The following is a 27,329-nucleotide window of genomic DNA, read 5'->3' as shown; positions in this document are numbered from 1 at the left end:
CGAGGCAGAATCGATCCACACAGTCTTCCTTAACAAACCTTTGCTATGTTCCACTGGTGTGGGATTTCAGCACCTCAGGACTGAGGTGCAGAGTGACCGAGACAACCCTTGGGGGTCTCGGGGGTCCTGGAATATTGCCAGAAGCAAAAGAATTGTCTGGTGACAGGACTTTGATCCTGCACGGGAGACGACACCTGTATGAGGACGGGAGGATTTCACGGGGATAAATGGTGAAGGGATGGGTTAATTAGAGTGTAAAACACAAGGTTTAGGATTTCTGTACAGGGAGGGTCTGGAGAAGTAAGATGGAGGAATTGGGGCGTGTCCTGTCCTCCTTCTTCTTCTTCTTCTTCTTCTTCTTGGCCTCCATCTTCTGTGGTGGCGGTGGAATTTTGGGATTGGTTATTACTAAAAGTAATAAAATAATTGGTTATTACTGGTCAATAAGGGTGAAAGGTATTGGAAAGAATAGGTAAATATTGTATACGTAATTTTGAGTATAAAGATAAGTGACCGCCCCGGGGGCTGGCAGTGTGCACCTGTATGAGGATGGGAGGATTTCACGGGGATAAATGGTGAAGGGATAGGTTCATTAGAGTAGCGTGCACCTGTATGAGGATGGGAGGATTTCACGGGGATAAATGGTGAAGGGATAAATTTATTAGAGTAGTGTGCACCTGTATGAGGATGGGAGGATTTGAGTAATTTTGAGTATAAAGATAAGGGACCGCCCCGGGGGCTCGCAGTGTGCCCGTGGCCGGCTTGCTGTGCGGACCTCTGTCGGGCAGAGAGAAAATCTTTTAGATAAACAACCAATAAATACCGAAGCCCGAGAAAGACCTGAAGCCTCTTCTCGTCCTTTGAAGCGCGGGCTGCCCAAGGCCATCTCCGAGCCTTTCCAGGCCATAAAACAGCTGAGAAAAGAGACACACCACATCCAACCTGGTCCCTCAGCAAGGACAACCCCACGAATGGGTTTGTCTGTACTTGAGGCACAATCGATCCACGCGGTCTTCCCTAACAAACCTCTGATACGAACCACTGGTGTGGTATTTAAGCACCTCAGGACTGAGGTGCAGAGTGACGGAGACCACCCTTGGGGGGGCTCGGGGGTCCTGGAATGTTGCCAGAAGTGTCTGGTGGCTGGACTTTGATCCTGCACGGGAGACGACACCTGTGTGAGGATGGGAGGATCTCACCGGAGTAAATGGTGAAGGGATGAGTTAATTAGAGAGTAAAACACAGGGTTTAGGATTTCTGTACAGGGGGCGGTCTGGAGAAGTAAGATGTGGGAATTGGGGCGTGTCCCGTCCTTCTTCTTCTTCTTCTTCTTGGCCTCCATCTTCTGTGGTGATGGTGGCACTTTGGGATTAGTTATTACTAAAAGTGCACTGGTTAATAAGGGTAGAAGGTATTGGGGAAAAATGATAAATATTGTATACGTAACTTCGAGTATAAAGATAGGTGACCGCCCCAGGGGCTCTCAGTGTGTGCTCATGGCTAACTGCTGAGCAGACCTCTGTCGGGCCAAGAGAAAATCTTTTAGATAAAAAATTAATAAACACCAAGAGCGAGAGAAGGTCTGAAGTCCCTTCTCGTCCTTTGAAGCGCGGGCTGTCCAAGGCCACCCCGGGCCTTTCCAGGCCTTCTAAACAGCCGAGAATCCGACAGATGATGAACTCCAAGGGTCCCAGTTTTGGGCCGATAGTCAGGACTTGGGTCAAGGGTTGAGCTCTGGCCTCATCCCCATCTCCCCTTTGTCCCGCAGGGCTCCGGGCGGCCGTGACCCTGCTGGAGTGCGGGGGGGACCTCCAGCCCCCCGGGGGGTCCGTGACGTTGCTCAGCCGAGGGTCCGGGTTCAGTTTCGGGGATTATGGAATGTGCTGGATCTGCCAGAGACCCGGGCAGGCTTTGGAATACGTCGCAGGCATCTACTACAATAGCGCCAACACCTACTACGTGCCATCAGTCAAGGGCCGGGTCACGATCTCCAGGGACAACGGGCAGAGCTCGGTGACGCTGACCATGAACAACCTCAAGGATGAGGATTCCGCCGTTTATTTCTGTGCCAAGTGTGCTGCTAATAATTACCCTGAATATGCTGCTCGTAGTGACGATGCCCATGGTGTCCCCATCCCCATCTCCTCATCCCCCCCCGTCCCTGTTCCGCAGACCCTTCCCCCAAAACCCCAGCCCACACCCAGCCCTTGACCATTGATCCCAACCTTGCTCTGCCTCGGCCCCAGTTCTCACCCGCTGACCCCAAACCACAACTCCTGACACCAAATCTCCTCTTTGTGCCCCAAAACTTTGCCCTGAAGGTCAAGGTTTGGGACCCAGGGTCCCGATTTTAGGACAAAGGTTGAGGATTCGGTCAGTGGCTACTGCTGAAGGGAGTACAAAGAGGGGATTTGGGGCAGAATCAGTTTGGGGGTTTTGGCACCGTGGTTGGTGGTGGTGGAAATGGGGAGATCTGGGACAAAGGGTCAAGAATGGGGTCAAGGGCTCAGATTTGGGTAAAGGTTCAGAGATCTGGGGACAAGAGGGGCTCAGGCAAGGGCGCTGCCACCACCGGCATGGTCAATGTAAGCAGCAACAGCAGCCCAAGCAGCACCAGCAGCTTTGGCACAGAAACAGGATCCGGAATCCTCGTCCTGGAGGTTGTTCATGGTCAGCGTCACCGAACTCTGCCCGTTGTCCCTGGAGATCGTAAACTGGCCATGCACCGACGGCGCGTAGATGGCGCTGGAACCATTGCTCCTAATCCACGCGACCCATTCCAGCCCCTGCCCGGGTCTCTGGCGGATCCAGAGCATGTCAGAGATGCCAAAACTGAACCCGGACCCTCGGCAGAGGAGGCGCAGGGAACCCCCGGGGGGCTGGAGGTGCCCCCCGCACTCCAGCAGGGTCACGGCCGCCTGGAGCCGTGCGGGAGAAAGGGCAGATGTGGATGAGGGAAAAAATCCACCCAAATGTTGATTCCTGCATGTAGATTCTGATGTTGGCCTCAAATTGCGGCACTTTCTCCTCCTCCCGATCCTGCTGGCCCTCCCAGATGGGTCCAGGTCCCTTTTTGGATCTGGTCACCCCCAGCACAGCCCACGCCCAGGTCCGGCTCCTCATCCCCATCTCGCCTTTGTCCCGCAGGGCTCCGGGGGGCCGTGACCCTGCTGGACTGCGTGGGGGACCTCCAGACACCTGAGGGGTCCATGCACCTCCTCTGCCGAGCGCCCGGGATCGATTTTGGGATTATTGTGATGGCCTGAATCCGCCAGAGACCCGGGCAGGCGCTGGAGTTCATTGCAGATATCAGCACCACTGGCAGCACGAGCTACGCGCATTCGGTCAAGGGCCGGTTCACGATCTCCAAGGATAATGGGCAGAGCTCGCTGATGCTGACCATGAACAACCTCAAGGACGAGGATTCCGGATCCTATTTCTGTGCCAAATATGCTTATACTCTTGATGGTACTTATGGTTTTGCTTCTATTGACGTGCCGCCTTTGCCCCACCCCCCGATCAGCATTGTTGGACCATCAGGGCGCAGGACGGTCGGGACAGACAGACGGACACGAGAGATCTCTGCAGCCAGGTCATGGCATTTTGGGTTTATTGCGAAGGATTAACTGCAGGGCCCTGCTGGGAGCTGCCAGGCACAGCTGGAGCAGGGCTGAGAGAAGAGAGGGGAGAGAAGATGAGACGGGAAGAGAGTAAGAGAGTAAAAAAGGTAAATGAGTAAAAGGGTGAGAGAATAGAAAGGGTAAGAGAGTGAAAGAGTCAGTGAATAAAATGGTAAGAGTGTAAAAGTGTAAGAACATAAAACTCTAAGAGAATAAAAGGGTAAGAGAGTGAGGTTCCCACCACAATACAATAAATCTTCTTCTCTGTAGAAGATTCTAATTCTCACTAACCAATCTGGTCCAATATACAAACCCTACAGCATTTACATACAGCCTATAAGAATCGTTTCATTACCATACTCTATTACAATTTAAACCCTAAAAACTCCTCTTTGGGCCCCTTCTGCCAAGCCTAAGACCTGCTCTTTGGAAACCCTAAAAACTCCATTTTGGAGTAATTTTAAACCCCAAAAACTCCTCTTTGGCCCGTTCTGCCAAGCTGTAGAGTTGCTCTGACCCTTGGGCCTGTCTGCAGGCAGAGGGTGTTGTTCCATCAAAATGGGATCACTTTCAGGTAGCCACACCGTTGTTTTCCAGTTGTTCAGTCACTGAGGGATCTCAAAGCTTGCTTTCATTTCAATCTCGCTGATGGTTTCCATAGTCTCAAAATCTTTTGCCAGGCAATCACATTGATAAGGCTTTGCTGTTCCATCTTCCCCAACCAGCATCAGCATAAGCACCGTGACCATCGGTGTCCTCGGCACAGAAATAGGATCCGGAATCCTCGTCCTTGAGGTTGTTCATGGTCAGCGTCACTGAGCTCTGCCCGTTGTCCCTGGAGATCGTGAACCGGCCCTTGACTGAATCCGCGTACCTGGTGACGCCACCACTGCTAGTGATGGTTCCGACCCACTCCAGCCCCTGCCCGGGTCGCTGGCGGATCCAGGCCATCCCAAAACTGCCGAAACTGAACCCGGACCATCGGCACAGCAACGTCAGGGACCCCCCGGGGGGCTGGAGGTCCCCCCCGCACTCCAGCAGAGTCACGGCCGCCTGGAGCCCTGCGGGACAAAGAGGAGATGGGGATGGCGCAATGCAAAAGTCAGGCAGAGCTTTCCAAGTAATTAATGGGTGAATTGAAGCTAATTACAGGGTTTAAGGCACTTTACCATTCAGGATACCTCTGTTGGAGATTTGGGGACAAAAAAAGGGAATTTGGGGCAAAACCGGTGAAGGTTTGGTGATGGGGGAGCAGCCGTGACCCTTCCAGAGTCCGGGGGGGACCTCCTGCCCCCAGGGGGGTCCCTGCGCCTCCTCTGCTAAGGGTCCGGGTTCAGTTTTGGGGATTATGGAATGTTCTGGATCCGCCAGAGACCCGGGCAGGGGCTGGAGTGGCTAACGGGGATCAGCAGTGGCGGTTACACCGAGTACGTGGGTTCAGTGCAGGGCAGGTGCACGATCTCCAGGGACAATGGGCAGAGCTCGGTGATGCTGACCATGAACAATCTCAAGGACGAGGATTCCGGATCCTATTTCTGCGGCAAGGCTGCTGGTGCCAGTTGGGGTAATGACGTCTCTGCTCTTGGCCTCTTCCCCTTGACTGGGTCCCCTCCTGCCCCCAGGTCCCAGACCCTTCCCCCAAATCTCAGCCCTTGACCGCATTCTTGACCCTTTGCCCGAGATCTCCCCCAGTCCCAACACCACCAAACACGGAGCCGAAACCCGCGAACTAGTACTGCCCCAGACCCAAATAAGTTGGCACCAAAAATCGCCCGAATCTGCCCCAAATCCCCACTTTGTGCTCCCTGCACCAGTAGCCGCTGACCGAATCCTCAAACTTTGTCCCCAAATTGGGACCCTGGGCCTCAAAAGCCGAACTGCAGAGCAAAGTTCTGGGGCACAAAGTGGAGATTTGGGGTCAGAAGTTGTGGTTTGGGGTCAGCGGGTGAGAATTGGGGCCGAGGCAGAGCAAGGTTGGGATCAATGGTCAAGGGCTGGGTGTGGGCTGGGGGTCTGGGGGAAGGGTCTGGGGAACAGGGAAAGGGGGTGATAAGGGGATGGGGGTGGGAAAACCTTGGGCATCGACACTACGAGCAGCATGTTCAGGGTAATTATTAGCAGCACACTTGGCGCAGAAATAAATGGCGGAATCCTCGTCCTTGAGGTTGTTCATGGTCAGCATCACCGAGCTCTGCCCGTTGTCCCTGGAGATCCTGAACCGACCCTTGACCGATGGCGCGTAGTAGGTGTTGGCACTATTGTAGTAGATGCCTGCGACGTATTCCAAAGCCTGCCCGGGCCTCTGGCGGATCCAGTACATTCCATTATCCCCAAAACTGAACCCGGACCCTCGGCAGAGGAGGCGCAGGGATCCCCCGGGGGGCTGGAGGTCCCCCCCGCACTCCAGCAGGGTCACGGCCGCCCGGAGCCCTGCGGGAGAAAGGGGAGATGGGGATGAGGAACGTATTTGGTGAAGAGTGCCCAAGGTGGCATGGCATGCTTGAGAAAGTGGTGGGATGCACGTGAGAGGAGGATGATGAACTCCAAGGGTTAGAATTTTGGGCCAATAGTCAGGATTTTGGTCAAGGTTTGAGCTTTGGCCTCATCCCCATCTCCCCTTTGTCCCGCAGGGCTCCGGGCGGCCGTGACTCTGCTGGAGTTCGGGGGGCACCTCCAGCCCCCCCGGGGGCTCCCTGTGCCTCCTCTGCCGAGGGTCCGGGTTCGATTTTGGCAGTTTTGTCATGTACTGGATCGTCCAGAGACCCGGGCAGGGGCTGGAATGGGTTGGAAGTATCAGCAGTGTTGGTGGCAGCACATTCTACGCGCCATCCGTCAAGGGCTGGTTCAGGATGTCCAGGGAAAACGGGCAGAGCTCGGTGACGCTGACCATGAACAACCTCAAGGACGAGGATTCCGGATCCTATTTCTGTGCCAAAGCTGCCTATAATAATTGGGGTGCTGCTGCTGGTGTGGATGGTGTTCACCTCATCCCCATCCCTGTGTCCCCACCTGTCCCCATTCCCCGGACCCTTCCCCAATCCCCAGCCCCTGACCCCATTCCTGTCTCCCTGTCCCAGCTCTGAGCTGGCTCTGCTCCAAATCTCTGCTCTTGGCCCCAAACCTCAGCTCTTGGCTCCAACGCTCAACCAAGGTCCCCAAACCTGGGTGCAAATGGTCGAGATTTGGGGAAAATGGGCCAGATTTGGTCTGTGTCTGTGACTCAGATCCACCACTGAAGTTCTGGCCCAGAACAGGTCCAGTGTAGGGCAATGTGGGATTTAAAGGCCGAGACTGAGCTCAGGGTGAAACCGGCTGTGATTTGGGGCCAGGAGCTGAGATTTGGGGCCAGAGCAAGGCAAGGTTGGGACAAAGGGTCAGGAGTGGAGGGAAGTGTTGCGGCACGGGGACAGGGAGAAAACCATAAAAAATATTTGCAGCACCCCAACCAGCACCATAACCATCAGCACCCCTGGCGCAGAAATACGATCCGGAATCCTCCCCATTGAGGTTGTTCATGGTCAGCGTCACCGAGCTCTGCCCATTGTCCCTGGAGATCGTGACAGAGCCCTTGAACGACAGCGGGTATCTGGGAGTGGCGCCATCACTGGTGACTATCGATACAAACTCCAGCCCCTTCCCGGGTCTCTGGCGGACCCAGCCCATTCCAAAACTGCCGAAAACGAACCCGGACCCTCGGCAGAGGAGGCGCAGGGACAACCCGGGGGGCTGGAGGTCCCCACCGGACTCCAGCAGGCTCATGGCCGCCCGGAGCCCTGTGGGACCAAGGGGAGATGGGGATGAGGCCAAAGCTCAACCCTTGACCCAAATCCTGAATCTTGGCCCAAAACTGGGACTCTTGGAGTTTATCACCCTCCCCCCAGGAGGATTCTACTCCTTTGTCTGGCTGGCCACACCCACTTGGGGGCCCTTGACCAATCAGAGTTTTGATTTCCATCATCTCCCCTTTGTCCCGCAGGACTCCGGGCGGCCGTGACCCTGCTGGAGTGCGGGAGGGACCTCCAGCCCCCTGGGGGTCCCTGACGTTGCTCTGCATCGGCTCTGGGTTCACTCTGGCCAATCACGACATGCTCTGGGTGCGCCAGAGACCCCGGCAGGGGCTGGAGTTTCTTGCCCACATCACCGACAATGGAGGCTACACCATCTACAATCCATCGGTTAAGGGCCAGTTCACGATCTCCAGGGACAACGGGAAGAGCTCGGTGATGCTGACCATAAACAATCTCAAGGACGAGGATTCTGGATCCTATTTCTGTGCCAGACGTCACAAGTATTGGGGAGCTGATTATGCTTTTATTGATGACGACACCAGTGGCACCACCCCCATGGTGGGCAGCAAATGTCCCCAATCTCCTGATATTCTTCTCCCAAATCCCAGCCCTACTCCTCAAATCTTGACTGTTTTCCGCCAAACTCCACCCATTCTGCCTCAAGTGTCGACCTTCCCCATAATTTGGCCCATTTAAACTAAATCTACCCCAGCTCCCAGGGCCCTAATTGGCTGAGCTGGCACAGGCAGAAATGGGAACTCAGAGAGTAAGGCCTGACCTGGAGCTCAGGGGTGAAGGTTTGGGGCCAGTGGTTGAGTTTTGGGGCAGGAGCAGGTGAGGGTTTGGGGTCAGTGCTGACCATTGGGGCAAATGGGGGAGATTTGGGACAAAGGGTCAAGGACTGGTTCAATGCGTGAGGTTTGGGATGAAAATCAGAATTATGAGTATAAAATGATGGGAGTGGGATGTAAGGCAGGACCTTGAGACCATCAGGGCCATCGTCACCATTAGCAGCAGCACCATAACCATCAGCAGCCCTGGCACAGAAATAGGATCTGGAATCCTCGTCCTTGAGGTTGTTCATGGTCAGCTTCACCGAGCTCTGCCCTTTGTCCCTGGAGATCGTGAACCGGCCCTTTACCGATGGCGCGTACTCGGTGTAAGCACCATTGCTGTAGATCCCGGCGAGCCACTCCAGCCCCTGCCCGGATCTCTGGCGGATCCAGAACATTCCAAAACTCCCAAAATTGAACCCGGACCCTCGGCACAGCAACGTCAGGGACCCCCCCAGGGGGCTGGAGGTCCCCCCCGCACTCCAGCAGGGTCACGGCCGCCCAGAGCCCTGCGGGAAAAAGGGGAGATGGGTATGCGGCCAAAGCTCAACTCTTGACCCAAATCCTGACTCTTGGCCCCAAACTGGGACCCTTGGAGTTCATCATCCTCTTCCCAGGTGAGTCACATCCCATTTTCCAGCAGACCACACCCGCTTTGACTGCACAGCCATTTAGGTTTCTCATCCCCTTTGTCCGGCAGGGCTCCGGGCGGCCGTGACCCTTCTGGAGTGCGGGGGGGACCTCCAGCCCCCCGGAGGGTCCCTGACGGTGCTGTGCCGAGGGTCCGGGTTCAGTTTTGGGAGTTATGGAATGTACAGGATCTGCCAGAGACCCGGGATGGGGCTGGAATTCGTCGCAGGGATGTACAGCAGTGGTGGCACCACTGGCTACGTGCCATCGGTCAAGGGCCGATTCAGGATCTCCAGAGACAACGGGCAGAGCTCGGTGACGCTGACCATGAACAACCTCAAGGACGAGGATTCCGCCGTCTATTTTTGCGGAAAATCTGCTGATACTGGTGCTGGTGGTGGTGTTGCTAATAAGAGTGATGATGATGGTTGTGTCACCATCTCCGTGTCCCCCCCTGTCCCCGTTGCCCAGACCCTTCCCCCAGACTCCCAGCCCACACCCAGCCCTTGACCATCGATCCCAATCTTGCTCTGCCTCATCCCCAAGTCTCACCCGCTGACCCCAAACCACAACTCCTGACCCCAAATCTCCACTTTGTGCCCCAAAACCTTGTTATAAAATGGATACTTCAAGCCAAGGGTAAAGGTTTTAGTCCACTTTGTGGTAATGTGCAGAGAGCGGATTTTGGGCAGAACCACTCCAAGACTGGGACATGGGGACAGGAATGGGGTCCAGGCTTGGGTGGGGGACCGGGGAAAAGGAACACAGCCAAATGCAACCTAAACATGAGAGTGACCAATACCTTCAGCAGCACCCCAACCAGCAGTACCAACAACACTTCTGCCACAGAAATAGGATCCGGAATCCTCGTCCTTGAGGTTGTTCATGGTCAGCCTCATCGAGCTCTGCCCGTTGTCCCTGGAGATCGTGAACCGGCCCTTGACCAATGGCGCGTAGTAGGCGCTGCCACTGCTGTGGATACTCGCGACCCACTCCAGCCCCTGCCCGGGTCTCTGGCGGACCCAGCTCATTCCAAAACTCCCAAAACTGAACCCGGAGCCTCGGCAGAGGAGGCGCAGGGACCCCCCACGGGGCTGGAGGATCCCCCGGACCCCAGAAGGGTCACAGCCTCCCGGAGCCCTGCGGGACAAAGGGGAGATGGGCACGGGGCCTGGCTGTGCCATTCTCGTTCCCTGCACAGAGTCAGACACCATCCTCTCTCTCCCTCTCTCTCCCTCTCTCTCTCTCTGTCTCCCTCTCCCTTTCTCACACATTTTTTTTCCCCAAGCAGCACAGAGAGAAGAAGAAGATGAAACAATTCCCATCTCTCCTCGCTGCTCCTGATGTTTCTGTGCGTGTGGAATGTGCCAGGGGGATTATTCCCCTCCAGGGATTCATCATTTGGGTTCTGCTGCAGATTGTTTTGTTTCCTTGGCCAATGGGCTCCAGGCTGTGACCTGGCTCTGTCATACACTCGCGGGGTTTCTTCAGGATATTTTGGGGTCTTTTGTAAGGAATTTTTTAGTATCTCTTTAGTATAAATGCAATATAGTATTAATGAGATAATATATAGAATCAATGAGATATTATATAGCATTAATGAGATGTAATATAGTATTAATGAGATAAATATAGAATTAATGAGATATTATATAGCATTATTGAGATGAAATATAGTATTATTGGGATATAATATAGAAATAATGAGATATAATATAGTATTGATGAGATATAATATTTAATTAATGAGATGTAATATAGAAATAATGAGATAAAATATTGTATTAATGTAATAAAATATAATATTAATGTAATATAGTAGAGATTTAATAGAGCAATTGCTCAGCATTCTGCATAATGGAGTCAGATGCCGTGACCCTGCTGGAGTGCGGGGGGCACCTCCAGTCCCCCGGGCGGTCCCTGCGCCTCCTCTGCCGAGGGTCCGGGTTCGGTTTTGGGAATTTTGGGATGCAGTGGGTCCGCCAGAGAGCCGGGCAGGTGACGGAGTGGCTCGGGGGATTAAGAGCGATGGTTCCAGCACTGGCTATGCACCCTCAGTCAAGGGCCGGTTCAGGATCTCCAGGGACAACGGGCAGAGCTCGGTGACGCTGACCATGAACAACCTCAAGGACGAGGATTCTGCCACCTATTTCTGTGCCAATCTGTTAATGTTTGGTATGATCCTGCTGGTGTTGTTTATAGATTTGACTGTGCCCTCCATCCCCGTGTCCCCCCCTGTCCCCATTCCCCAGACTCTTCCCCCAAACCCCCAGCCCACACCCAGCACTTGACCATTGATCCCAACCTTGCTCTGCCTCAGACCTAATTCTCCCCCGCTGACCCCAAACCACAACTCCTGACCCAAAATCTCCTCTTTGTGCCCCAAACTTTGAATTTAAAGTGGAGATTTAAAGCCAAGGTTAAGACTTGGGTGAACTTTCTTGCAAGGTATGGAGAATTTGGGGAAGAACCGCTCTAGGGTTGGGACAGAGTCAGGAATGGGCAAAAGGGTTTGGGTTTTAGGGAAGGGTCTTGGATTTGGGAGCCGGTCGGGACACGGCCACAGGGTCCGGACCAAAACCATCCACACCAGCACCAGTAGCCCAATTGGTATAGGCAGATTTCCCGCAGAAATATGATCCGGAATCCTCGTCTTTGAGGTTGTTCATGGTCAGCCTCACCGAGCTCTGCCCGTTGTCCCTGGAGATCCTGAACCGGCCCTTGACCGAATCCGCGTAGTAGGCGCTGCCACCAGTGTTGATCCCTGCGAGCCACTCCACTCCCTGCCCGTGTCTCTGGCGTACCCACTTCATGTCGTAGCTCCCGAAACTGAACACAGACCCTCGGCAGAGGAGGTGCAGGGAACCCCGGGGGGCTGGAGGTCCCCCCACACTCCAGCAGGGTCACGGCCGCCCGGAGCCCTGGGGGACAAAGGGAAACGACAAGTCTGATTGGTCCAGAATGAGAAAAGGGGCATGGCTTGCAGAAAAAAGGGGCAGGACCCGCGTGAGACGGCAGCCAGGATGAGGATGTGGTGGCAGAAGTGTCAAAATTTTGGGCCAAGAGTCAGGATTTGGGTCAAGGGTTGAGCTTTGGCCTCATCCCCATCTCCCCTTTGTCCTGCAGGGCTCCGGGCGGCCGTAACCCATCTGGAGTGCGGGGGGGACCTCCAGTCCCCCCGGGGGGTCCCTGCACCTCCTCTGCCAAGGGTCCGGGTTCGATCTCGGGAGTGTTGACATGTTCTGGATCCGCCAGAGTCCCGGGCAGGGGTTGCAATACGTCGCAAGGATCTACTACACTGGAGGTTACACCGACTACGCGCCGTTGGTCAAGGGTGGGTTCACGATCTCCAGGGACAAGGGGCAGAGCTCGGTGACGCTGACCATGAACAACCTCAAGGGCGAGGATTCCGGATCCTATTTCTGCGCCAAATGTTACAGTAGTAGTTGTGGTGGTGGTGGTGCGGTGTTGATGGTGGTTGTGGTCCCGAGCCCTTTCTTCTGTGTTCCCAGGTATCACAGAATTCTCTGATCCTTCCCCCTGGTTCCAGCCTTTTTTATCAAATCTTGACCATTTTCTCCAAACTCCTCCCCTGTTGCCGCAATTTTTGGCTTCCCCCCAATTTTCCCCAATTCTCCCCAATCTCCCCCATTTCTCCCCAATCTCCCCCAGTTCCCCTCCATCCCAGTGTGGCACGGGGATCGCTCCAGGGCCCTTTGCACACAAAGCTTTTTGTGCAGCCGGCGCTCTGCCGCAGCGCCCCGAGGCTGAGCTGCCCTCTGCCAAACACAGATGTTCACAATGACCAAAACCAGGAACTTTCTGTTTCCTTTCCTGCCCTGGCCGGGCCCCGGCAGCTGCCAGGCAGGAAGTTGGGGGAGGCTGCAGAGCCCCAAAATCGCGGCGTCTTCTCCTCCCTCCCTTTGTCCCTCGCTCCCACCTGGGGCTTCACTTTTCCCTCAGCGGCCTCGGTGTCTGGGGCTGCTCCTTGGGGCTGGGCTGGAATCCTCTCTGACAGCTATGGAGAATAAACCGCCTTTTTTAACCAAAAACACCTGAAAGTTAGGGGAGATGAAATTTTTCAAATTGATCTCGAGTGGAGGGCTCCATGCTGAGAGAAGCAGATGGGTGCAAGGGTGGAGTCACCTGGAAGGTTCCATGTTTCAAGGGTCAGGTCAGCACGGCCAGGGACAGCGGGCTGAGCTCGGTGACGCTGGCCATGTGTGACCACAGGGGAAAGGTCTGGGGACAGCTGAGGACACGGCGATGGGGACAGGGCCAAAAGCACCGGCAATATCAGCCTTGCCACCAGAAATATGCTTGGCACAGAAATAGGGTCCGGAATCCTCGTCCTTGAGGTTGTTCATGGTCAGCGTCACCGAGTTCTCCCCGTTGTCCCGGGAGATCGTGAACCGGCCCTTGACCAATGGCACGTAGTAGGCGCTCACACCATCAGGATTGATCCCAGCAACCAATTCTGGCACCTGGCCGGGTCTCTGGTGGATCCAGAACATTCCAAAATTCCCAAAATTGAACCCAGAGGCGCGGCACAGCCACCTCAGGGACCCCCTGGGGGGCTGGAGGTCCCCCCGCACTGCAGCAGGGTCACGGCTGCCCGGAGCCCTGCGGGACAAAGGGGAGATGCGGATGAGAAACCTGATTGGCTGCAGAGCCAAAGTGAACATGGCCATGCCAGCAAAAGCATGTGTGACCCAACATGGAGAGGCAGCAGGAGGAAAAAAACCAGGATGGGATGGTCCATGGTTCACAGTCTGAGGCCAAGGGTCAGGATTTGGGTCACGGGTTGAGCTTTGGCCTCATCCCCATCTCCCCTTTGTCCCGCAGGGCTCCGGGCCGCCGTGACCCTGCTGGAGGGCGGTCGGACATCCAGCCCCCCGGGGGTTCCCTGACGTTGCTGTGCCGAGGGTCCGGGTTCAATTTTGGGGGTCAGTCCATGAGCCGGGTCCGTCAGAGACCTGGGCAGGGGCTGGAATGGGTCGCGGGCATCTACAGCGATGGTTCCTACACCGGCTACGCGCTATCGGTGCAGGGCTGGTTCCCGATCTCCAGGGACAACGGGCAGAGCTCGGTGACGCTTACCATGAGCAACCTTAATGACGAGGATTCTGCCACCTATTTCTGTGCCAAATGTGTTGATGATCGTGCTGGTTGGGAGAATGTTGCCTGTCGTTTTGACCCCATCCCCATGGCTGTTTCCCCCATGTCCCCATTCCCCAGACCCTTCCCCCAGTCCCCAGCCCCTGACCCCATTCCTGTGCCCGTGTCCCAGCTCTGAGCTGGTTCTGCCCCAATCTCAGCTCTTGGCCCCAAACCTCGGCTCTTGGCTCCACGTCCCAACCAAATTCCCCAAAACTGACGAGGATGTCCCAGATCCGGCCCCACCGTGTCAATCTGCCTTTGCTTTGTGTGATTGGCCACAAACCTCTCGCGGTGAGCTGTGCCATTGAGTTCTGTGTGTGCTGCCGGGGCCGTGAGCCGCCGGCACCTCCCCAAGGCCACAGCCCGGTAAGGAGAGCGATAGTGGGAAACCAAACGGCTCCAGAGGGGTCCCCATAGCCCCGTCCCGGTGGGGATTGGGACAGAGACCCCCGGGCAGGGATGGGCCCAGGGCTGAGGTTTGGGGGAAATGTTGGGGGTTTGGGGACAGGTAGGGACACTCAGATGGGGGCGTGGATCCACCACTGGGGTCTTCACCATAAGCAGCAGGGCCCCAATCACTAGCATAACCAGATTTGGCACAGAAATAGGATCCGGAATCCTCGTCCTTGAGTTTGTTCATGGTCAGCGTCACCGAGCTCTGCCCGTTGTCCCTGGAGATCCTGAACCGGCCCTTGACCGACGGCGCATAGAAGGTAAAACCACCAGTGTTATCGATCCCTGCGAGCCATTCCAGCCCCTGCCCGGGCCTCTGTCGAGCCCAGATCATGGCATAACCACCAAAACTGAACCCGGACCCTTGGCAGAGGAGGCGCAGGGACCCCTCTGGGGGCTGGAGGTCCCCCCCCGCACTCCAGCAGGGTCACGGCCGCTCCCCCATCCCCAAACCTTCACTGGTTTTGCCCCCAGTTCCCTTTGTTTTACCCCAAATCTCCAACAGAGGTTTCCTGTATGGTAAAGTGCCTTCAACCCAGCAAACAGCCCCAATCCACCCATTAATTAATTGGGCACCTCTGCCGCTCATGTTGCTGGTTCTAATTTTGGTCCTGTCTCCATCCCCGTTCCCCAGGTCCTTCACTCCTACCCTTGACCCCCTTGTTGACCCCCACGGACCCAAATCTGGCCCGTTTTCCCCAAATCTCCACCATTTGCACCCAGGTTTGAGAACCTTGCTTGAGCCTTGAAGCCAAGAGCTGAGGTTTGGTGCCAAGAGCTGCGATTTGGCGCAGAACCAGCTGAGTTTGGGGCCAATGGTAACAAGTGAACCCCGCTGAGATCTGGGGCACACAGGGCAGAATTTTGGGGATGAACCTTTGAGAATTATTTCAAATTCTGAAAGCCCCATGGAAATGTGTGAGGCGAGACAATGATTGGGGAGATTGGGGAAAATGGTCAAGATTTGTGGCCAACACGAAAGATTTGGGGGTAGAATGTGGGGTTTCGGGATGTTTGTGGGCACAGTATCGAGGAGGGGGCCACCACTGGCATCGTCATCATAACCAGCATCAATATTAGGACCACAAGCACTGCTGTAACATTTGGCACAGAAATAGGATCCGGAATCCTCATCCTTGAGGTTGTTCATGGTCAGCGTCACCGAGCTCTGCCCGTTGTCCCTGGAGATCATGAACTGCCCCTGGACCAAATCTGTGTACATGGTGTTGGAACCATCGCTGTTGATGCTGGCGATGAATTCCAGCCCCTGCCCGGGTCTCTGGCAGATCCAGCCCATTGCAAAATTCCCAAAACTAAACCCGGACCCTCGGCAGAGGAGGCGCAGTGACCCCCCGGGGGGCTGGACGTGCCCCCCGCACTCTAGCAGGGTTACGGTCGCCCGGAGCCCTGCGGGACAAAGGGGAGATGGGGATGAGGCCAAAGCTCAACCCTTGACCCAAATCCTGACTCTGGGCCCCAAATTGGGACCCTGGGAGTTCATCATCCTCCTCCCTGGTGTGTTGCAATCCTTTATCAATCTTTCCCCTCCCAGTTATTGGCCCTGAACCAATCAGGTTCCTCATCCCCATCTCCCCTTTGTCCCGCAGGGCTCCGGGCGGCCGTGACCCTGCTGGAGTGTGGGGGGACCTCCAGCCCCCCGGGTGGTCCCTGCGCCTCCTCTGCCGAGGGTCCGGGTTCGATTTCGGGAGCAATGGAATGTTCTGGATGCATAAGAGACCCGGGCAGGCGCTGGAGTGACTCGTGGGGATCAGCAGGGACGGTTCCAGCGCCAGCTACGGGGCATCATTCAAGGAGCGCGTGAGGATCTCCAGGGACAACGGGCAGAGCTCGGTGACGCTGACCATAAACAACCTCAAGGACGAGGATTCCGGATCCTATTTCTGCACCAAATCTGCTGATAATTATTCAGGGAATAATGCTTATAATGTTGACCCCATCCACATGGCTCTGTCCCCTCCCTCCCTGTTTCCCAGACCCTTCCTCCCGTCCCCAAGCCCTGACCCCATTCCTGTCCCCCTGTCCCAGCTCTGAGCTGGCTCTGCCCCAATCTCAGCTCCTGGCCCCAAACCTCAGCTCTGGGCTCCAAGGCTCAACCAAGGTCCCCAAACCTGGGTGCAAATGGTCGAGATTTGGGGAAAATGGGAAAGATTTGGTCCGTGGCTAGGACACAGTTCCACCACTGAAATTTTGGTGCAGAATGGGTCCAGTCTGGGGGCGATGATTGGGATTTCATGGACGAGGCCGAGGTCAGGGTGAAACCGGCCCTGATTTTGGGCCAGAGCTGAGATCTTGGGCCAGAGCAGGGCAGGCTTCAGACAAAGGGTCAGGAATGGGGTCAGGGGTTGGAGGGAAGGGTCTGGGGAATGGGGACAGGGATGGAGCTGAAAGGACAACAAGCAGCAACATTCCAACCACCAGTGCCAGGTTCTTTGGCACAGAAATAGGTGGCAGAATCCTCGTCCTTGAGGTTGTTCATGGTCAGCGTCACCGAGCTCTGCCCGTTGTCCCTGGAGATCCTGACGCGATCCTTGAACGATGGCGCGAAGTTGGTGCCGGAACCATCGCTCCTGATGCTCCCGACCCACTCCAGCCCCTGCCCGGGTCTCTGGCGGACCCATTGCATGGCAACACTGCCGAAACTGAACCCAGACCCTCGGCAGAGGAGGCACAGGGACCCCCCCTGGGGGCTGGAGGTCCCTCCCGCACTCCAGCAGGGTCACGGCCGCCCGGAGCCCTGCGGGACAGAGGGGAGATGGGGATGAGGAACCTGATTGCTCGAGGACCTCAAAGCAGGCGTGGCCAGCTAGAAAAAGGTGTGGGACCCACCTCGGAGGGCCAGCAGGGGCAGGAGCACACACCTGCTCCTCCCAACCGGTTCAGGAGGGATTCTTCAGAAATGAGTAGTAAGCACCTGTTTATTTCGCAGGTACAGCATCCCCCAGAACAGAAAATAAACAACACCAGATGACGCCACTCCTTCATTGCTCTGAAAAAGATGACAAATTCAGAAAGTCTCCCTCATGTGTGGTCGCTCTGTTATCAGTCCCTCCGGTGCTGGGGCAGCTGCTGCAGCCACAAGGTGCAAACTCTCGGTGTTTCCCAGGTCCTAGTCCAGGGCAGGTCCAAAAAAGGGAAAGGAGAAACAGTTCAGGGAAAATTCTGATTGCCAGGTTGAACTAACTAAAGAGCAGGAGCAAAAAGCAAGAGCAAAATATGCCCTGCGTACTGCCCCGTCTCTGTGTGCCACCGACTGCTGGGGGAGTGAAAAGTTGACAACAAAATAAAAGAAAACCAAAACAAAACAAATCAAAACAAAATATTCTCTCTTAGAGCCATTCTTGAAGTCACAGACCATAATATCCAGCATAAAAAGAAAAATTACTCGGGATGCAAGCAACCTAATGACACCCTAGGACAACAAGGAGTCAACAACTGGACCAAAGGCCAAGCTTTGGGGCAAAACTCGAGAGTTTGGGGACACAAAGATGAGTGCGGATCAAATACCACAGCTCCAGGCCATGGCCAGCACCCTCACTATAAGCACCAGTAGGCCAACAACCGGTACAAGAAGATTTCATGCAGAAATAGGATCCGGAATCCTCGTCCTTGAGGTTGCTCATGGTCAGCATCACCGAGCTCTGCCCGTTGTCCCTGGAGATCGTGACCCGGCCCTTGAACGACGGCGCGTAGTAGGTGCTGCCACGGCTGTGATACTGGCAATGTATTCCAGCCCCTGCCCGGGTCTCCGGCGCAACCAGCCCATCCCAAATTGTCCGAAATTGAACCCAGACCCTTGGTAGAGGAGGCGCAGGGACCCCCCGGGGGGCTGGAGGTCCCCCCCGCACTCCAGCAGGGTCACGGCCGCCCGGAGCCCTGCGGGACAAAGGGGAGATGGGGATGAGGGAACAAATCCACCCAAATGTTGATTCCTGCATGCAGATCCTGATGTTGACCCCATATTGTGGCACTTTCTCCTCCTCCCGATCCTGCTGCCCCTCCCAGGTTGGTTGAGGCCCCTTTTTGGATCTGGGCACCCCCAGCCCAGCCCACGCCCGGATCCGGGGCCTCATCCCCATCTCCCCTTTTTCCGGCAGGGCTCTGGGCGGCCGTGACCCTGCTGGAGTGTGGGGGGGACCTCCAGCCCCCCGGGGGGTCCCTGCGCCTCCTCTGCTGAGGGTCCGGGTTCGATTTTGGGGAGTTTGGAATGATCTGGATCTGACAGAAATCTTGGAAGATGCTGGAATACATTGCGAGTATCAGCAGTGGTGCTTACAGCGACTAGGCTCCGTCGGTCAAGGTCCGGGTCACGATCTCCAGGGACAACGGGCAGAGGTCGGTGACGCTGACCATGAACAACCTCAAGGACGAGGATTCCGGATCCTATTTCTGTGCCAAACATGGTACTGGTAGTAGTTACGGTTATGATAGTGCTGCTCTTAGTGACAGTTCCGGCAATGGTCCCACCCGCCATGATGGTCACCAAATGTCTCCGATACCCGCAGATCCTTTCCCAATATCCCAGACCTTCTCCTCAGATGTTCACCACTTACCCCCAAACTCTGGCATTACTGCCCCAATTTCCGACTTTCTCCCAGTTTTGCCCATTTCACCCAAATCTCCCTCAGCTCCCCGGGCCCTGATTGGAGGAGGCCTGAACTGGAGGCCAGGGGTGAAGGTTTGGGGCCAATGGTTGATTTTTGGGGCAGGAGCAGGGGAGGGTTTGGGGTCAGTGCTGACCATTGGTGCCAATAGGGGAGATTTGGGACAAAGGGTCAAGAGTAAGGTTTGAGGGGCAACGGTCTGGGATTGGGGACGGGGGGGACATGGAGACGGGGATGGATCCACCACGGCCATCGTCACTATAAGCAGCAGCACCATCATAATCACTAGTAGCACGTTTGGCACAGAAATAGGTGGCGGAATCGTCGTCCTTGAGGTTGTTCATGGTCAGCGTAACCGAGCTCTGCCCATTGTCCCTGGAGATCGTGACCCGGCCCTTGACCGACGGCCCATCGTCGGTGCTGCCACCATTGCGTTTGATACTGGCGATGTATTCCAGTGTCTGCCCGGGTCTCTGGCGCATCCAGAACATTCCATAACTCCCGAAATTGAACCCAGAGGCGCGGCACAGCAACGTCAAGGACCGCCCGGGGGGCTGGAGGTCCCCCCCGCACTCCAACAGGGTCAAGGCCGCCCGGAGCCCTGCCGGACAAAGGGGAGATGGGGATGGGAAACCTGATTGGTCGAGGGCCTTAAAGTGGGCATGGCCAGCTGGAAAAAGGGGCGGGACCCACCTGGAAGGAGAATGATGAACTCCAAGGGTCCCAATATGAGGCCAAGGGTCAGGATTTGGGTCAATGTTGAGCTTTGGCCTCATGCCCATCTCCCCTTTGTCCCGCAGGGCTCCGGGCGGCTGTGACCCTGCTGGAGTGCAGGGGGGACCTCCAGCCCCCTGGAGGGTCCCTGATGTTGCTGTGGCGAGGGTCCGGGTTTGATTTTGGGAGTTTTGGAATGATCTGGATCCGACAGAAATCTGGGAAGATGCTGGAATACATTGCGAGTATCAGCAGTGGTTCTTACAGCGACTAGGCGCTGTCGGTCAAGGGCCAGGTCACGATTTCCAGGGACAACGAGCAGAACTCGGTGACCCTGACCATGAACAACCTCAAGGACGAGGATTCCGGATCCTATTTCTGTGCCAGACATGGTACTGGTAGTAGTTACAGTTATGATAGTGCTGCTCTTAGTAACAGTTCCGGCAATGGTCCCACCCGCCATGATGGTCACCAAATGTCTCCGATCCCCGCAGATCCTTTCCCAATATCCCAGACCTTCTCCTCAGATGTTCACCACTTACCCCCAAACTCTGGCATTACTGCCCCAATTTCCCACTTTCTCCCAGTTTTGTCCATTCCAACCAAATCTCCCCCATCTCCCCGGGCCCTGATTGGAGGAGGCCTGAACTGGAGGCCAGGGGTGAAGGTTTGGGGCCCATGGTTGATTTTTGGGGCAGGAGCAGGGGAGGGTTTGGGGTCAGTGCTGACCCTTGGTGCCAATAGGGGTGATTTGGGACAAAGGGTCAATGGATGAGGTTTGGGGCAAGGGTCTGGGATTGGGGACAGGGGGGGAAATGGACACGGGGGTGCATCCACAACTGGTGTTTTCAACATAGGCAGCAGCATTGCCCCAATTGCCAGCAGCAGCAGATTTGGCACAGAAATAGGTGGCGGAATCCTCGTCCTTGAGGTTGTTCATGGTCAGCGTCACCGAGCTCTGCCCGTTTGTCCCTGGAGATCGTGAACCGGCCCTTGAACGATGGCGCATAGCCGTTGTAAGCGCCATTGTTCGTGATCCCCGCGACCCACTCCAGCCCCTGCCCGGGTCTCTGGCACATCCATTGCATGGAAAAACTGCTGAAACTGAACCCGGACCCTCGGCAGAGGTGGCGCAGGGACCCCCCGGGGGGCTGGAGGTGCCCCCCCACACTCCAGCATGGTCACGGCCACCCGGAGCCCTGCAGGACAAAGGGGAGATGGGGATGAGGGAACGAATCCACCCAAATGTTTATTCTTGCATGCAGACCCTGATTTTGCCAAAAAATTGGGACCCTTGGACCTCACCATCTTCCTCCTGCAACTCCTGCCAGTCATCCCAGGTGGATCCCACACTCTTTTTCTGGAATGGAAGCACCCACTTTGACCGCACAGCCAATCCATCCCCTCATCCTCATCTCCCCTTTGTCCCGCAGGGCTCCGGGCGGCCGTGACCCTGCTGGAGTGCAGGGGGGACCTCCAGATCCCAGGGGCGTCCCTGCCCCTCCTCTGCCGAGGGTCCGGGTTCGATTTTGAGAGTTTTTCCATGCAATGGATCCACCAGAGACCTGGGCAGGGGCTGGAGTGGCTCACAGGGATCAGCGGCAGTGGTTCCAGCACCTTCTACACGCCGTCGGTCAAGGGCCGGTTCACGATCTCCAGGGACAACGGGCAGAGCTCGGTGACGCTGACCATGAACAACCTCAAGGGCGAGGATTCCGGATCCTATTTCTGTGCCAACCGTGACAATGGTTATGCTGGTGGTGATGCTGCTGCTGTTTTTGCCTTCACTTCTGGTGGCTACCATGATGGTCGTGAAATTTCTCCAATCCCAGTGATGCTTCCACCAAGTTTCAGCCCTTCTAAAACCTCAACCATTTTCCCCCAAACTCTGCCATTGTTTCCCCAACTCTGTGCTTTCCTCCAATTTCGCCCATTTCTCCCTAATCTCTACCAAGTCCCGGGCCCTGATTGGCGGAGGCCTGAACTGGAGCCCAGGGGTGAAGGTTTGGGGCCAATGGTTGAGTTCTGGGGCAGGAGCAGAGGAGGGTTTGGGGTCAGTGCTGACCATTGGCGCAAATGGGGGAGATTTGGCACAAGGGGTCAAGGGCTGAGGTTTGGGGGGAAGGGTCTGGGTTTGGGGACAGGGGGCTCAGACAGGGGTGATGCCAAAACTGGCATGGTCAATATGAGTAGCAGCAGCAGGCCAACCAGCATTAGCAGATTTCCCACCGAAATAATATCCGGAATCCTGGTCCTTGAGGTTGTTCATGGTCAGCGTCACCGAGCTCTGCCCATTGTCCCTGGAGATCGTGACCCGGCCCTGGACTGATGGCGCATACCCGGTGTACCCTCCATTGTTGTTGACACTCGCGACCAACTCCAGCCCCTGCCCGGGTCTCTGGCGCATCCAGCCCATCCCAAATTGTCCAAAATCGAACCCGGACCCTCGGCAGAGGAGGCGCAGGGACCTCCCGGGGGTCTGGAGGTCCCCCCCGCACTCCCACAGGGTCACGGCCGCCCGGAGCCCTGCGGGAGAAAGGGGAGATGGGGGTGAGGGAAAACCCCAGCCCTTGAGCCAAATCCTGACTCTTGGCCCCAAATTGGGACCTTTGGACCTCCCCATCCACCAGCTCCTCCTCCTGCTGGCCTTCCCAGGTGGGTCCCGCCCACCTCCACATCTGGCTACGCCCAGTTTATTTTGGAAACTAGGATTGATTGGCATCTGACCCCATGACTCAGAATGCTGCACAATTGCTGCATTCAATCTATACTTTATTACATTAATTTTATATCTACTTAATACTATATCTCATTAATAATATATTATATTTCATTTGTGCTATATTACCACTCCACTAAAGAGATATTAAAAGAATTCAGTACAAAAGACACTAAAATACCCTATAGAAAACCTGTGAGCAATTAAATTGAAAAAAAATAAGAATCAATCAGCAGAACCCAACTGCTAAATGCCTGGAGGGGAACGATCCCCCGACACATTCCACATGTGCAGAAACAGCAGGAGCAGCGATGAGAGATGGGAATTGTTTCATCTTCTTCTTCTCCCTGTGCTGCTCCAGGAAAAATAATGAGAGAGAGAGACAGAGAGAGAGGGAGAGAGAGAGAGAGAGGGAGAGAGAGAGAGAGAGGGAGAGAGGGAGAGAGGGAGAGAGGGAGAGAGAGGGAGAGAGACAATGGCGTCTGACTCTTTGCAGGGAACGAGAATGGCACAGCCAGGCCCCGTGCACATATCCTCTTTGTCCCGCAGGGCTCCAGGCGGCCGTGACCATGCTGGAGTGCGGGGGGGACCTCCTGCCCCCCGGGGCTTCCCTGCGCCTCCTCTGCCTAGGGTCCGGGTTTGATGTTGGGAGTGTTGACATGTTCTGGATCTGCCAGAGACCCAGGCAGGCGCTGGAATACGTGGCAAGGATCTACTACACTGGTGGCAGCACCTAATATGCGCCGTCGGTGAAGGGTCGGTTCACGATCTCCAGGGACAACGGGCAGAGCTCGGTGATGCTGACCATGAACAACCTCAAGGACGACGATTCCGCCACCTATTTTTGTGCCAAATGTTACAGCAGTGGTTGTGGTAATGCTACTGCTGGTTATGGTGTTGATGTTGGTTGTGGTCCCAAGCCCCTTCTTCTGTGTTCCCAGGTATCACAGATTTCTCTGATCCTTCCCCCTGGTTCAAGCCCTTTTTATCTAATCTTCACCATTTCCTCCAAACTCCTCCCCTGTTGCCCCAATATTTGGTTTTCACCCAATATTCCCCAATTCTCCCCAATCTCCCCCAGTTCCCCTCTGTCCAAGTGCAGAACGGCGATCGCTCCAGGGCCCTTTGCACACAAAGCTTTTTGTGCAGCCGGCGCTCTGCCGCAGCGCCCAGAGGCTGAGCTGGCCTCTGCCAAACACAGATGTTCACAATGACCAAAACCAGGAACTTTCTGTTTCCTTTCCTGCCCTGGCTGGGCCCCGGCAGCTGCCGGGGAGGAAGTGGGGGGAGGCTGCGGAGCCCCAAAATCGCGGCGTCTTCTCCTCCCTCACTCCCTCCCTTGCTCCCAGCTGGGGCTTCACTGCTCCCTCAGCAGCCGTTGTGTATGGGGCTGCTCCTTGGGGCTGGGCTGGAATCCTCTCTGGGAGCTATGGACACGGTGACGATGTTTTTCGTGGCCCCAAACCCCTCGCTCCCCAAATGTCCCAAAATCCCCAAATCCTGCCCCAAATCCCAACCCTTGACCCCATTCTTGACCTTCTCCCCGAATGTCCACCATATTTGCCCCAACTCTGGACTTTCACCCAGTTTTGCCCATTTCACTCAAATCTCCCCCAGTTGCTGGACCCTGATTGGAGGAGGCCTGAACTGGAGGCCAGGGTGAAGGTTTGGGGCCAAAGGTTGAGTTTTGGGGCAGGAGCAGGGGAGGGTTTGGGCTCAGTGCAAATGGGGGAGATTGGTGCAAATGGGGGAGATTTGGGACAAAGGGTCAAGGCCTGAGGTTTTGGGGGAGGGTTTGGGATTGGGGACAGGGGGGGTTCAGACAGGGGTGGTGCCACCACCGGCATGGTCAATATAAGCAGCAGCAGTATTATCACCAGTACCACTCTCTTTGGCACAGAAATAGATGGCAGAATCCTCGTCCTTGAGGTTGTTCATGGTCAGCGTCACCGAGCTCTACCCGTTTTCCCTGGAGTTCCTGAACAGGCCCTGCAGAGACGGCGCGTAGTAGGTGGCACCATTGCTCCAGATCGCTGCGACCCGCTCCCGCCCCTGCCCGGGTCTCTGGCGCATCCAGCCCATCCCAAAATTCCCAAAACTGAACCCGGAGCCTCGGTAGAGGAGGTGCAGGGACCCCCCGGGGGGCTGGAGGTCCCCCCCGCACTCCAGCAGGGTCACGGCGTCTGACTCCATGAGTCAGAATGCTGAACAATTGCAAATAAATCTCTACCATATTACACTAATATTATATTTTATTACATTAATACTATATTATATCTCAATATTACTATATTACATCTTATTAATAATATATTATATCTCTTTAATACTGTATTATATCACAATAATTCTATATTATATCTCATTAATACTAAACTATATCTCATTAATACTGTATTACATCTCATTAATGCTATATCTCTTGAATTCTCTATTATATATCATTTATGCGATATTGCACCTATACTAAGGAGATACTAAAAGAATTCTGTACAAAAGACCCTAAAATATCCTGAAGAAACCCCTCGAGTGTCTGAGAGAGCCAGGTCACGGCCTGGAGCCCTTTGGTCAAGGAAGCAAAACAATCCTCAGCAGCAGCCAGCGGGTGAATCCCTGGAGGGGAACGATCCCCCCGACACATTCCACATGTGCAGAAACAGCAGGAGCAGCGATGAGAGATGGGAATTGTTTCATCTTCTTCTTCTCCCTGTGCTGCTCCAGGAAAAATAATGAGAGAGAGAGACAGAGAGAGAGGGAGAGAGAGAGAGAGAGGGAGAGAGGGAGAGAGGGAGAGAGGGAGAGAGAGGGAGAGAGACAATGGTGTCTGACTCTGTGCAGGGAACGAGAATGGCACAGCCAGGCCCCGTGCCCATCTCCCCTTTGTCCCGCAGGGCTCCGGGCGGCCGTGACCCATCTGGAGTGCGGGGGGGACCTCCAGCCCCCCAGGGGGTCCCTGCGCCTCCTCTGCCGAGGGTCCGGGTTTGATTTCGGGAGAGCTGACATGTTCTGGATCCGCCAGAGACCCAGGCAGGGGTTGCAATACATCGCAAGGATCTACTACACTGGAGGTTACACCGACTATGCGCCCTTGGTCAAGGGCCGGTTCAGGATCTCCAGGGACAACGGGCAGAGCTCGGTGACGCTGACCATGAACAACCTCAAGGACAACGATTCCGCCACCTATTTTTGTGCCAAATATTACAGTAGTAGTTTTGGTGGTGGTGGTGCTGGTTATGGTGTTGATGGTGGTTGTGGTCCCAAGCCCTCTCCTCTCTGTTCCCAAATATCTCAGAATTCTCCTATGCATCCCGAAAATCCCCACCCCTGTTTCTCAAATCTTGACCATTTCCCCCTAAACTCCACCCCTGCTGCCCCAGCTTTTGGTTTCCCCCAATTTTGCCCATTTCTCCCCCGTCTGGCATTTCCCCTCCGTCCCAGTGTGGCACGGGGATCGCTCCAGGGCCCTTTGCACACAAAGCTTTTTGTGCAGCCGGCGCTCTGCCGCAGCGCCCCGAGGCTGAGCTGTCCTCTGCCAAACACAGATGTTCACAATGACCAAAACCAGGAACTTTCTGTTTCCTTTCCCGCCCCGGCCGGGCCCCGGCAGCTGCCGGGGAGGAAGTGGGGGGAGGCTGCGGAGCCCCAAAATCGCGGCGTCTGATCCTCCCTCCCTCCCTCCCTTGCTCCCACCTGGGTCTTCACTTCTCCCTCAGCGGCTGCGGTGTCTGGGGCTGCTCCTTGGGGCTGGGCTGGAATCCTCTCTAGGAGCTCTGGACATGGTGACGATGCTGGTGGTGGCCCCAAACCCCCATCCCTGGCTCCCCAAATGTCCCAAAATCCACAAATCGTGCCCCAAATCCCACGCCTTGACCTCATTCTTGACCTTCTCCCCCGGTGTCAACCATCTCTGCCTCAACTCTGGACTTTCCCCCAGTTTTGCCCATTTAACCCAAATCTCCCCCAGCTCCCAGGCCCTGATTGGAGGAGGCCTGAACTGGAGGCCAGGGGTGAAGTTTTTGGGGCCAATGGTTGAGATTTGGTGCAGGAGCAGGGGAGGTTCTGGCGTCAGTGCTGACCATTGGGGCAAATGGGGGAGATTTGGGACAAAGGGTCAAGGGCTGAGATTCGGAGGGAGAGTCTGGGTTTGGGGACTGGGAGGCTCTAAAAAAAGGACTCAGAAAAAAACCACCATGACCAACATCATCCCAATCAATGTCTTTACCAGCAGCAGGAACACAACAACCAGCCCAACTTTTGGCACAGAAATAGGTGGCGGAATCCTCGTCCTTGAGGTTGTTCATGGTCAGCGTTACTGAGCTCTGCCCGTTGTCCCTCTAGATCCTGAACCGGCCCTTGACCAATGGCGCCTAGTAGATGTAAGCACCAGTGTTGCTGATGTAGGCGACCCATTCCAGCCCCTGCCCGGATCTCTGTCGAACCCAGTTCATGGCAAAATTCCCAAAATCAAACCCGGCCCATTGGCAGAGGAGGCGCAGGGACCCCCCGGGGGGCGGGAGGTTCCCCCCCGCACTCCAGCAGGGTCACGGCCGCCCGGAGCCCTGCGGGACAATGGGGAGATGGGGATCATAAACCTGATTGGTTCGGAAGGGGAAAAGGGTAGGACCACCTGGGAGGGGCAGCAGGAGCAGCAGGGCCAGGAGCCGGAGGGAGCTCGAGGCCGTGGCCGTGATGTGCCGGGGTTGGGGATGGGTAATGCTGGTTTTAATTTTTAAATCAATGTGGAACACTCAGGTCAAGGTGTGCAATTAATTAATGAGAATATTGAGTTA

General features: G+C 55.6%; 4 gene segments (V, D, J or C); 1 reads left to right on the top strand and 3 right to left on the bottom strand.

The window, feature by feature from the left end:
• Positions 1-5,353, top strand: part of LOC128946220 (Ig heavy chain V region 914-like) — a 36,199-nt gene extending 30,846 nt beyond the window's left edge. The window contains 1 exon segment of the V gene segment in view: positions 5,313-5,353. Coding sequence covers positions 5,313-5,353 — 41 coding nt within the window.
• LOC128946219 (Ig heavy chain V region 6.96-like) lies at positions 5,350-6,042 on the bottom strand (the record flags this gene model as incomplete). The annotated part of the segment is given in 2 exon segments: positions 5,350-5,467; positions 5,747-6,042. Coding segments are annotated over 2 exon segments (414 nt in total), but the record flags the coding sequence as incomplete, so codon positions are not given.
• A 9,831-nt stretch (positions 6,043-15,873) lies between these two features.
• LOC128946218 (Ig heavy chain V region 914-like) lies at positions 15,874-20,283 on the bottom strand. The segment is given in 3 exon segments: positions 15,874-15,891; positions 19,337-19,707; positions 20,277-20,283. Coding segments are annotated over 3 exon segments (396 nt in total).
• Positions 20,284-21,969: 1,686 nt separating this feature from the next.
• Positions 21,970-27,188, bottom strand: LOC128946217 (immunoglobulin heavy variable 3-20-like; the record flags this gene model as incomplete). The annotated part of the segment is given in 2 exon segments: positions 21,970-22,346; positions 27,167-27,188. Coding segments are annotated over 2 exon segments (399 nt in total), but the record flags the coding sequence as incomplete, so codon positions are not given.
• Between the last annotated feature and the right edge of the window lie 141 nt (positions 27,189-27,329).

This window comes from Melozone crissalis, unplaced genomic scaffold, assembly GCF_028551555.1.
Source record: "Melozone crissalis strain CALT ecotype California unplaced genomic scaffold, PUWL_Pcris_2 ptg000079l_1, whole genome shotgun sequence".
In the NCBI taxonomy this organism is placed as follows: domain Eukaryota; kingdom Metazoa; phylum Chordata; class Aves; order Passeriformes; family Passerellidae; genus Melozone; species Melozone crissalis.
The sequence above is the reverse complement of the archived record's forward strand: the minus strand, read 5'-3'. Positions and strand labels throughout refer to the sequence as shown.